At 51.2% G+C, this 12,998-nt stretch overlaps 1 protein-coding gene across 7 annotated transcripts in view; it reads right to left on the bottom strand.

Moving 5' to 3' along the window:
- Nucleotides 1–12,998, bottom strand: part of LOC116955900 (protein FAM3C-like) — a 58,800-nt gene that overhangs the window by 37,146 nt on the left and 8,656 nt on the right. For all 7 annotated transcript variants that reach the window (XM_076053699.1, XM_076053698.1, XM_076053697.1 and 4 more), the window contains exon 2: nucleotides 1,383–1,457. In XM_076053699.1, the coding sequence (XP_075909814.1) occupies nucleotides 1,383–1,401 (19 nt within the window). In that variant the 5' untranslated portion in view covers nucleotides 1,402–1,457. The remainder of the gene's footprint in view (nucleotides 1–1,382; nucleotides 1,458–12,998) is intronic.

Below are 12,998 nucleotides of genomic sequence, written 5' to 3' on the forward strand. Positions count from 1 at the left end.
CCAGGCCACTTTAGGTTGGAATGGGGTCCTGGGTGTACACCCACCACCGGAGCGGAAGAATGGCAGGCGCATCTTACAGATGACAAGTCTATGGTCAGAGGGCAGATCAGCTCCACGGTAGGTCTTGATGTCAAGGAGATGGGCTCACATCCGCTGGTCCGTCACTATGTAGTCCAGCAGATGTGCTTGCTTGGACCCAGCATGCATCCATGATGTTGTGTGGATGCGCCGATGCCGGAACAGCGTGTTGGTAATTACAAGCCCATGGACTGCTCAAAAATCTAGCAGCCTCCTACCGTTGTTATTGAGCTGATCTGGCCCATGCCCTCCCATCACTCCAGACCAGGTGCCAGCATCATGACCAACCCGGGCATTGAAGTCACCCAACTAGATGACTCTATCCGGAGGGGCCACTTTAGCCAGCACCTGTGACAGGAGGTCATAGAAGGCATCTGACTCATCGGCTTTGCCTGCATCCCTCCACGGATGTTCGTCTTCGGTGGGGGCATAAGTAACCACGACCACCACTTCCCGATTGATGGGAAGGCGAGCCCAAAGTAGCCTGGGGCTTACAGCTTCCCACACCTCACCGCCACGCTCCCACGCCCCCTTCATTCTTTTGTTCAAAAGAAGAGCCACACCCTGTTGTTTGGCAGTCTGCTTCACACACACACACTTTTAAACACGCAAAAAAGACAAACATAAAGATCCCCCGTGTAGCCTTGACAGACTGTAGGGGCAAGTGCTGTTAGCGAGTAGCACCTATGAAGGCCGGCACGGTGGCACACGAGGGGGTGGGTGGCCAGCACCACGCCGGGCCGCCTTTGTCTCCCCCAGTGGCGATGTTTACTACACACAGCTACACCAGATACTAATTTGAGGCTGAGTCGACCTAGGGGAGGCCCAGGACCGGTTCAGATAATCACCGATGTTGACCGTGAGCGGATCGCCAGGTTCGTAGCGCAGCGCGCTAACCGCTACACCACCGCTCCCCCCCCACACACACACATCTTCACACACATTTTCACACACACACACACTTTTACACACACACATGCACGCGCAAACACTCACTCCCAGCGCGAGGTCGACTCACTGCACCTCGCGGAGGATCACTCCGCTGAACAACAACAACAAACAACAACAAAATAGTTCCGCGGCTCCATTTGGCAGGTGTGCGAGTTCACGCTTTGAGTCGATGTTTAAAATAAATAAAATATATCGCTCATCGAAGATGGTTTCCCATGAGCGCGGGCGTTCGTAAGTCGGGTGTTCGTAAGTCGGGTGTTCGTAAGTCGAGGTGTTCGTAAGTCGAGGACACACAAAGGTACAGTGTAAAGTGCTGTACACACAGAGTTGCACGTTTACCCATCGCTGCTCACCTTTTGTCAGGAGAGACATCGCTAAAAATAAATAAATAAAAATCCTCAGCCGGGCCGACCAGTTCCACTTTGTCCCTGTACACAAACAACAACAACATCCGTCACTTCAGCCGGGCTAGGCAATGAGAGGGGTAACGATTTGGTAGAAGTAATGGTTTTTACCCTTTTAGCTGGCACAAAAACTGACACCTTTATTCAAGGGGATCATGTTTGCAATAACCACAACACAAGCAGTCAAAATGTAAACAAAAAAGACAACTCTAATAATGATATTGGCACTGTCCTTGAATTTGATTGGTCCACACCCGAGACGGCTTTTCTTAGAGCCCTTTAGTCTCCACTGGTGTTGGACCAGATGACGCCATAAGGCGTACAACTCAAAAACAGCACACTATCAGAGTATTGAGGGCACGGGTGAGCATTTACATTATGAGACCTCCTTTGCCAGTAACAAGATATAGGAATAGGTTTTACCCTTTCAACTGGAAAAAAAACCTACACCTTTATTCAAGGGGATCATGTTTGCAATAACCACAACACAAGCAGTCAAAAATGCAAACAAAAGAGACAACTCTGATAACAATATTGGCACTGTCCTTGAATTTGATTGGTCCACACCCGAGACGGCTTTTCTTAGAGCCCTTTAGTCTCCACTGGTGTTGGACCAGAAGACGCCAAAAGGCGTACAACTCAAAAACAACGCACCATCAGAGTATTGTTAGCTCGGGGTGAGCATTTACATTATGAGACCTCCTTTGCCAGTAACAAGATATAGTAATGTTTTTACCCTTTTAGCTGGCACAAAAACAGACACCTTTATACAAGGGATCATGTTTGCAATGTATAAAGGTGTCAGTTGCCAGCTAAAAGGGTAAAAACCATTACTATATCTTGTTACTGGCAAAGGAGGTCTCATAATGATCTGGTAGAATTTGTGTCGTCGGTCCACCCACCACATGGCACGGCCGCCAAATGCAATACTCACGTGGTGAGAGACCGTTAAACGACTCGACCACCCACTCACTCACCCACCCACTCACTCACTCACCCACCCACCCACTCACCCACCCACCCACTCACCCACCCACTCACCCACTCACCCACCCACTCACTCACCCACCCACTCACTCATTCACCCACCCGCTCACCCACCCACTTGCTCACTCACCCACCCACTCACTCACTCACTCACCCACCCACTCACCCACCCACCCACTCACCCACTCACCCACCCACTCACCCACTCACTCATTCACCCACCCACTCACTCACCCACCCACTCACTCACTCACCCACCCGCTCACCCACCCACTTGCTCACTCACCCTCCCACTCACTCACCCACCCGCTCACCCACCCACTCGCTCACCCACTCACTTGCCCATCCACTCACTCGCCCACCCGCTCACTCACCCACCCCCTCACCCACCCGCTCGCTCACCCACCCGCTCACTCACCCACCCGCTCACCCACCCACTCGCCCACCCACTCACTCGCCCATCCACTCACTCGCCCACCCACTCACTCGCCCACTCACTCACCCACCCACTCACCCACCCACTCACTCGCCCACCCACTTGCTCACCCACTCATTTACTCACTTACCCACCCACTCACCCACCCACTCACCCACCCACTCACTCACCCACCCACTCCCCCACCCACCCACTCGCCCACCCACTCACTCGCTCGCCCACTCACTTGCTCACTCACCCACCCACTCACTTGCTCACCCACTCATTTACTCACTCACCCACTCACCCACCCACCCACTCACTCACCCACCCACCCACTCACTTGCCCACCCACTTACTCACTCACCCACCCACCTCACTCACCCACTCATTCACCCACCTACCGACCCACTCGCTCGCTCACCCACTAACACACCCACCCACCAACCCACCCACTCACTTGCCCACCCACTCATTTACTCACTCACCCACTCACCCACCTAACTCACCTCACTCACCTCACTCACCCACCCACCTATGGACCCACTCACTCACCCACTCAGTTTGTCACTGACCCAATAAGTTTCTCACTCACTCACTCTCTCACCCACTCGCTCAAAGATCCCCCCCCATAGCCTCCACAAACATGTTGGGGCGAGTGCTGTCAGCGAGTAGCAGCACCTATGAAGGCCAGCATCACGCCTAAGCCGCCTTTGTCTCCCCAGTGGCGATGGTTACACATCACACCAGGTACACATCTGAGGCTGAGTCGACCCTGGGGGAAGGGGGGTGGGGTGGGGGGTGCCCAACCCCGGTTGCAGTGAACGGGAATCGAACTCGGCTCAACGAGTTTGTAACACAAGCGCGCCAACCACTGCACCGCCGCTCCCCACAGAGACGAAGATTCCCCCGTGAAGCCTCAACAGTTTGGGGGGGGGGGGGGGGCACGTGCTGTCAGTACGCGCTGCCACCTGCGGTCAGGATTGGCAGGGGAGGCAGAGCCTCAGCTGACAAACTACCCAGTGAAAATAGCTGCTACGAAAAGTAATGACGTCACAGTCGGTGACCACGTTCACCTCACGTCACAGTGACCACGTTCACCTCACGTCACAGTCGGTGACCACGTTCACCTGACGTCACAGTGACCACGTTCACCTCACGTCACAGTCGGTGACCACGTTCACCTGACGTCACAGTGACCACGCTCACCTCACGTCACAGTGACCACGTTCACCTCACGTCACAGTGACCACGTTCACCTGACGTTACAGTGACCACGTTCACCTGACGTCACAGTGACCACGTTCACCTGACGTCACAGTCGGTGACCACGTTCACCTCACGTCACAGTGACCACGTTCACCTGACGTCACAGTGACCACGTTCACCTCACGTCACAGTGACCACGTTCACCTCACATCACAGTCAGTGACCACGTTCACCTGACGTCACAGTCGGTGACCACGTTCACCTGACGTCACAGTGACCACGTTCACCTGACGTCACAGTGACCACGTTCACCTCACGTCACAGTGACCACGTTCACCTGACGTCACAGTGACCACGTTCACCTGACGTCACAGTGACCACGTTCACCTCACGTCACAGTGACCACGTTCACCTGACGTCACAGTGACCACGTTCACCTGACGTCACAGTGACCACGTTCACCTCACGTCACAGTCAGTGACCACGTTCACCTGACGTCACAGTCAGTGACCACGTTCACCTCACGTCATAGTGACCACGTTCACCTGACGTCACAGTCGGTGACCACGTTCACCTGACGTCACAGTGACTACGTTCACCTGACGTCACAGTCAGTGACCACGTTCACCTGACGTCACAGTGACCACGTTCACCTCACGTCACAGTCGGTGACCACGTTCACCTGACGTCACAGTGACCACGTTCACCTGACGTCACAGTGACCACGTTCACCTCACGTCACAGTCAGTAACCACGTTCACCTCACGTCATAGTGACCACGTTCACCTGACGTCACAGTTGGTGACCACGTTCACCTGACGTCACAGTGACCACGTTCACCTGACGTCACAGTTAGTGACCACGTTCACCTGACGTCACAGTGACCACGTTCACCTCACGTCACAGTCGGTGACCACGTTCACCTCACGTCACAGTGACCACGTTCACCTGATGTCACAGTGACCACGTTCACCTCACGTCACAGTCAGTGACCACGTTCACCTGACGTCACAGTCAGTGACCACGTTCACCTCACGTCACAGTGACCACGTTCACCTGACGTCACAGTGACCACGTTCACCTGACGTCACAGTCGGTGACCACGTTCACCTCACATCACAGTCGGTGACCACGTTCACCTCACGTCACAGTGACCACGTTCACCTGACGTCACAGTGACCACGTTCACCTGACGTCACAGTGACCACGTTCACCTCACGTCACAGTGACCACGTTCACCTCACGTCACAGTCAGTGACCACGTTCACCTCACATCAAAGTGACCATGTTCACCTGACGTCACAACCAGTGACCACGTTCACCTGACATCACAGTCGGTGACCACGTTCACCTGACGTCACAGTGACCACGTTCACCTCACGTCACAGTGACCACGTTCACCTGACGTCACAGTCGGTGACCACGTTCACCTGACGTCACAGTGACCACGTTCACCTCACGTCACAGTCGGCGACCATAAATGTGAATTTATGGGTCTCTATGTGAGTCTATGGGTCTCTATGTGAGTCTATGGGTCTCTATGTGAGTCTATGGGTTTCTATGTGTGTCTATGGGTCTCTATGTGAGTCTATGGGTCTCTATGTGAGTCTATGTGTCTCTATGTGAGTATATGGGTCTCTGTGCGAGTCTATGGGTCTCTATGTGAGTCTATGGGTCTCTATGTGAGTCTATGGGTCTCTATGTGAGTCTATGGGTCTCTATGTGAGTATATGGGTCTCTATGTGAGTCTATGGGTATCTATGTGAGTCTATTGGTCTCCATGTGAGTCTATGGGTCTCTATGTGAGTCTATGGGTCTCTGTGTGAGTCTATGGGTCTCTATGTGAGTCTATGGGTCTCTATGTGAGTCTATGGGTCTCTATGTGAGTCCATGGGTCTCTATGTGAGTCTTTAAGTCTCTATGTGAGTCTATGGGTCTCTATGTGAGTCTATGGGTCTCTATGTGAGTCTATGGGTCTGTATGTGAGTCTATGGGTCTCTATGTGAGTCTATGGGTCTCTATGTGAGTCTATGGGTCTCCATGTGAGTCTATGGGTCTCTATGTGAGTCTATGGGTCTCTATGTGAGTCTGTGGGTCTCTATGTGAGTTTGTGGGTCTCTATGTGAGTCTATGGGTCTCTATGTGAGTCTATGGGTCTGTATGTGAGTCTATGGGTCTCTATGTGAGTCTATGGGTCTCTATGTGAGTCTATGGGTCTCTATGTGAGTCTATGGGTCTCTATGTGAGTCTATGGGTCTCTATGTGAGGCTATAGGTCTCTATGTGAGTCTACGGGTCTCTATGTGAGTCTATGAGTCTCTATGTGAGTCTACGGGTCTCTATGTGAGTCTATGGGACTCTCTGTGAGTCTATGGGTCTCTATGTGAGGCTATGGGTCTCTATGCAGGTCGATGGGTTTCTGTGAAGTGAGTCTATGGGTTTCTGTGAAGTAAGTCTATGGGTCTCTATGTGAGTCTACGGGTCTCTATGTGAGTCTATGGGACTCTCTGTGAGTCTATGGGTCTCTATGTGAGGCTATGGGTCTCTATGCAGGTCTATGGGTTTCTGTGAAGTGAATCTATGGGTTTCTGTGAAGTGAGTCTATGGGTCTCTATGTGAGTCTATGGGTCTCTATGTGAGTCTATGGGTCTCTATGTGAGTCTATGGGTCTCTATGTGAGTCTATGCGTCTCTATGTGAGTCTATGGGTCTCTATGTGAGTCTATGGGCCTCTATGTGAGTCTATGGGTCTCTATGTGAGTTTGTGGGTCTCTATGTGAGTCTATGGGTCTCTATGTGAGTCTATGGGTCTCTATACGGGTCTCTGGGTTTCTGTGAAGTGAGTCTATGGTTTTCTGTGAAGTGAGTCTATGGATCTCTATGTGAGTCTATGAGTCTCTATGTGAGTCTATGGGTCTCTATGTGAGTCTATGGGTCTCTATGTGAGTCTATGGGTCTCTATGTGAGTCTATGGGTCTCTATGTGAGTCTATGGGTCTCTTTGCGGTCTATGGGTTTCTGTGAAGTGAGTCTATGGGTCTCTATGTGAGTCTATGGGTCTTTATGTGCGTCTATGGGTCTCTATGTGAGTCTATGAGTCTCTATGTGAGTCTATGGGTCTCTATGTGAGGCTATGGGTCTCTATGTGCGTCTACGGATCTCTATGTGAGTCTATGGGTCTCTATGTGAGTCTACGGGTCTCTATGTGAGTCTATGGGTTTCTGTGAAGTGAGTCTATGGGTCTTTATGTGAGTGTATGGGTTTCTATGTGAGTCTATGCGTATCTATGTGAGTCTATGGGTCTCTATGTGAGTCTATGGGTCGCTATGTGAGTCTATGGGCCTCTATGTGAGTCTAGTCTCTATGTGAGTCTATGCGTCTCTATGTGAGTCTATGGGTCTCTATGTGAGTCTATGGGTCTCTATGTGAGTCTATGGGTCTCTATGCGGGTCTATGGGTTTCTGTGAAGTGAGTCTATGGTTTTCTGTGAAGTGAGTCTATGGATCTCTATGTGAGTCTATGAGTCTCTATGTGAGTCTATGAGTCTCTATGTGAGTCTATGGGTCTCTATGTGAGTCTATGGGTCTCTATGTGAGTCTATGGGTCTCTATGTGAGTCTATGGGTCTCTATGCGGTCTATGGGTTTCTGTGAAGTGAGTCAATGGGTCTCTATGTGAGTCTATGGGTCTTTATGTGAGTCTATGGGTCTCTATGTGAGTCTATGGGTCTCTATGTGAGTCTATGAGTCTCTATGTGAGTCTATGGGTCTCTATGTAAGGCTATGGGTCTCTATGTGAGTCTACGGGTCTCTATGTGAGTCTATGGGTCTCTATGCGGGTCTATGGGTTTCTGTGAAGTGAGTCTATGGATCTCTATGTGAGTCTATGAGTCTCTATGTGAGTCTATGGGTCTCTATGTGAGTCTATGGGTCTCTATGTGAGTCTATGGGTCTCTATGTGAGTCTATGGGTCTCTATGCGGTCTATGGGTTTCTGTGAAGTGAGTCAATGGGTCTCTATGTGAGTCTATGGGTCTTTATGTGAGTCTATGGGTCTCTATGTGAGTCTATGGGTCTCTATGTGAGTCTATGAGTCTCTATGTGAGTCTATGGGTCTCTATGTAAGGCTATGGGTCTCTATGTGAGTCTACGGGTCTCTATGTGAGTCTATGGGTCTCTATGTGAGTCTACGGGTCTATATGTGAGTCTATGGGTCTCTGTGTGAGTCTATGGGTCTCTATGTGAGGCTATGGGTCTCTATGCAGGTCTATGGGTTTCTGTGAAGTGAGTCTATGGGTTTCTGTGAAGTGAGTCTAAGGGTCTCTATGTGAGTCTATGGGTCTCTATGTGAGTCTATCAGTCTCTATGTGAGTCTATGCGTCTCTATGTGAGTCTATGGGTCTCTATGTGAGTCTATGGGTCTCTATGTGAGTCTATGGGTCTCTATGTGAGTCTATGGGTCTCTATGCGGGTCTATGGTTTTCTGTGAAGTGAGTCTATGGATCTCTATGTGAGTCTATGAGTATCTATGTGAGTCTATGGGTCTCTATGTGAGTCTTGGGTCTCTATGTAAGTGTATGGGTCTCTATGTGAGTCTATGGGTCTCTAGGTGAGTCTATGGGTCTCTATGCGAGTCTATGGGTCTCTATGTGAGTCTATGGGTCTCTATGTGAGTCTATGGGTCTCTATGTGAGTCTATGGGTCTTTATGTGAGTCTATGGGTCTCTATGTGAGTCTATGGGTCTCTATGCGAGTCTATGAGTCTCTATGTGAGTCTATGGGTCTTTAGGTGAGTCTATGGGTCTCTATGTGAGTCTATGGGTCTCTATGTGAGTCTATGGGACCCATAGACTATGGGTCCCTATGTGAGTCTATGGGTCTCTATGTGAGTCTATGGGTCTCTATGTGAGTCACAACACGGTGCACGTGACAACCCGGTTTAATCACGGGCAGTGGCTGATTAAACCCGGACTCTAATCCAGGTCCTCAACATTGTCAGCTCACCGTCTCCGAAATGGCCATTATGGACCTCCTGAGAGTGCAAGAGGAGAGAGAGAGAGACACGTGGAGAGAGAGACACGTGGGGAGAGAGACACGTGGGGAGAGAGACACGTGGGGAGAGAGACACGTGGGGAGAGAGACACGTGGAGAGAGAGACACGCGTGGAGAGAGAGACACGCGTGGAGAGAGACACGTGGAGAGAGAGAGACACGTGGGGAGAGAGACACGTGTGGGGAGAGAGACACGCGTGGAGAGAGAGACACGCGGAGAGAGAGAGACACGTGGGGAGAGAGACACGTGTGGGGAGAGAGAGACGCGGAGAGAGAGAGACACGTGGAGAGAGAGACACGTGTGGGGAGAGAGAGACGCGTGGAGAGAGAGACACGCGGAGAGAGAGAGAGACACGTGGGGAGAGAGACACGTGTGGGGAGAGAGAGACGCGGAGAGAGAGAGAGACACGTGGGGAGAGAGACACGTGTGGGGAGAGAGAGACGCGTGGAGAGAGAGACACGCGGAGAGAGAGAGAGACACGTGGGGAGAGAGACACGTGTGGGGAGAGAGAGACGCGGAGAGAGAGAGACACGTGGAGAGAGACACGTGGAGAGAGAGACACGTGGAGAGAGACACGTGGAGAGAGAGACACGCGTGGAGAGAGAGAGAGACACGTGGAGAGACACGGGTAGAGAGAGACAAGCGTGGAGAGAGACACACGTGGAGAGAGAGACACGTGGGGAGAGAGACACGTGGAGAGAGAGAGAGACACGTGGAGAGAGAGAGAGACACGTGGAGAGAGAGACACGTGGAGAGAGAGACACGCGTGGAGAGAGAGAGAGACACGTGGAGAGAGAGACGTGGAGAGAGACACGCGCAGAGAGAGAGACACGTGGAGAGAGAGAGACACGCGTGGTTCTTTCGGTAAAGTCACGTGGAAAGTAAATAAATAAATTAAATAATAGCATACGACGTTTCAATCGCAACACAAGCAATCATCATCAGGTACAAAAGAAAGAGAAAATAAACCTAGTGAACTTAGAAATATAAAGCAATACAACACAGAGAGTCGGCTAACACAACAGTCAACACCCTACCTGGTTCATTAACGTTCTTCCAAAGATTGCAAAGTTTGAGAGAGAGACAACACACAGACACGGAGACACACAGACAGACACACAAGCAGAGAGAGACAACATAGAGACACACAGAGAGAGAGACACAGAGACACACAGAGAGAGACACACAACATAGACACACAGAGAGACAACAGAGAGACACAGAGAGAGAGAGACACAACATAGACACACAGAGAGACAACAGAGAGACACACAGAGAGAGACACACACAGAGACACACAGAGAGAGAGACACACAACATAGACACACAGACAGACACACAAGCAGAGAGAGACAACACAGAGACACACAGAGAGAGAGACACAGAGACACACAGAGAGAGACACACAACATAGACACACAGAGAGAGACAACAGAGAGACACACAGAGAGAGAGACACACAACATAGACACACAGAGAGACAACAGAGAGACACACAGAGAGAGACACACACAGAGACACACAGAGAGAGAGACACACAACATAGACACACAAACAGACACGCAAGCAGAGAGACACACACAACATAGACATACAGACAGACACACACAGAGAGAGACACCCAGAGAGAGACAACACACAGAGAGACACACAACATAGACACACAGACAGACACACACACAGAGACACAGAGAGAGAGACACAGACAACACAGAGACACACAGAGAGATACAACACAGAGACACACAGAGAGACACACAACATAGACACACAGACAGACACACAAGCAGAGAGAGACACACAACATAGACACACACAGAGAGACACACACACAGAGACACACAGAGAGACACAGAGAGAGACACAACATAGACAGAGAGAGACAACACAGACACACAGAGAGACACACAGAGACACAGAGAGAAACTCACACAGAGACACACAGAGAGAGACACACACAGAGAGACAACACAGAGACACACAGAGAGACACACAACATAGACACACAGACAGACACACAAGCAGAGAGAGACACACAACATAGACACACAGAGAGACACACAAGCAGAGAGAGACACACAACATAGACACACAGAGAGAGACACACACAGACACAGAGACACACAGAGAGACAGAGAGAGAAACACAGCATAGATACAGAGAGAGACAACACAGACACAGAGAGAGACAACACAGACACACAACACAGACACACAGAGAGACACACAGAGACACAGAGAGAAACTCACACAGAGACACACAGAGAGAGACACACAGAAACACACAGAGAGACACACAAGCAGAGAGAGACTCACACAGAGAGAGACACACAACAGACACACAGTATATAATGCAAATCTGAAACACAATTCACTGCTGGATAACGACTCCGTCACACACACGCTACACACCACCAGTGATACACTCACCTGTCCCAAACACGTACACCCCAAACACACTCACTCACAGGCAAAGATCCCCCGTGTAGCCTTAACAGACTGTAGGAGCAAGTGCTGCTAGCGAGCAGCTAGCAGCACTTGCCGGAACGGCACGCGAGGGGGGTGGGTGGCCACAGCCACGCCCGACCGCCTTTGTCTCCCCAGTGGCGATGTTTACCACACACCGCACCAGGTACTCATTTGAGGCCGAGTCGACCTAGGGGGAGGAGGTCGAGGAACCGGTTCAGAGAATCGTTACCGGTGTTGGCCGTGAGCGGGAATCGAACTCGGGTTCATATCGCAGGGCACGCTAACCACTGCGCCACCGCTCCCCACACACTCACACAGCACTACACACACCACCACACACACTCACACCACCACACACACACACCACACATACACACACACCACTACACACACACCACTACACACACACCACCACACACACTCACACCACCACACACACTCACACCACCACACACACACACCACACATACACACCACTACACACACACCACTACACACACACCACTACACACACACCACTACACACACACCACTACACACACACCACTACACACACACTCACACACCACTACACACACTCACACAGCACTACACACACCACCACACACACTCACACCACCACACACACACCACCACACACACTCACACCACCACACACACACCACTACACACACACCACTACACACACACCACCACACACACACCACTACACACACACCACCACACACTCACACACCACTACACTCACACCACTACACACACACCACCACACATACACACCACTACACACACACCACTACACACACACCACTACACACACACCACTACACACACACCACTACACACACACCACTACACACACCACCACACACACTCACACCACCACACACACACCACTACACACACACCACTACACACACACCACTACACACACACCACTACACACACACCACCACACACACTCACACCACTACACACACACCACCACACACACTCACACACCACTACACACACACCACTACACACACACCACTGCGCCACCGCTCCCCACACACTCACACACCACTACACACACTCACACCACTACACACACACACACCACACACTCACACACCACCACACACACTCACACCACCACACACACACCACTACACACACACCACCACACACTCACACACCACTACACACACACCACCACACACACTCACACCACCACACACACACCACTACACACACACCACACACTCACACACCACTACACTCACACCACCACACACACTCACACCACCACACACACACCACTACACTCACACCACCACACACACTCACACCACCACACACACACCACTACACACACACCACTACACACACACCACCACACACACTCACATCACCACACACACACACCACCACACACACTCACACCACCACTACACACAC

Source organism: Petromyzon marinus, chromosome 62, assembly GCF_048934315.1.
Source record: "Petromyzon marinus isolate PM22_M1 ecotype Great Lakes invasive population chromosome 62, UKy_Petmar_22M1.pri1.0, whole genome shotgun sequence".
Lineage (NCBI taxonomy): Eukaryota > Metazoa > Chordata > Hyperoartia > Petromyzontiformes > Petromyzontidae > Petromyzon > Petromyzon marinus.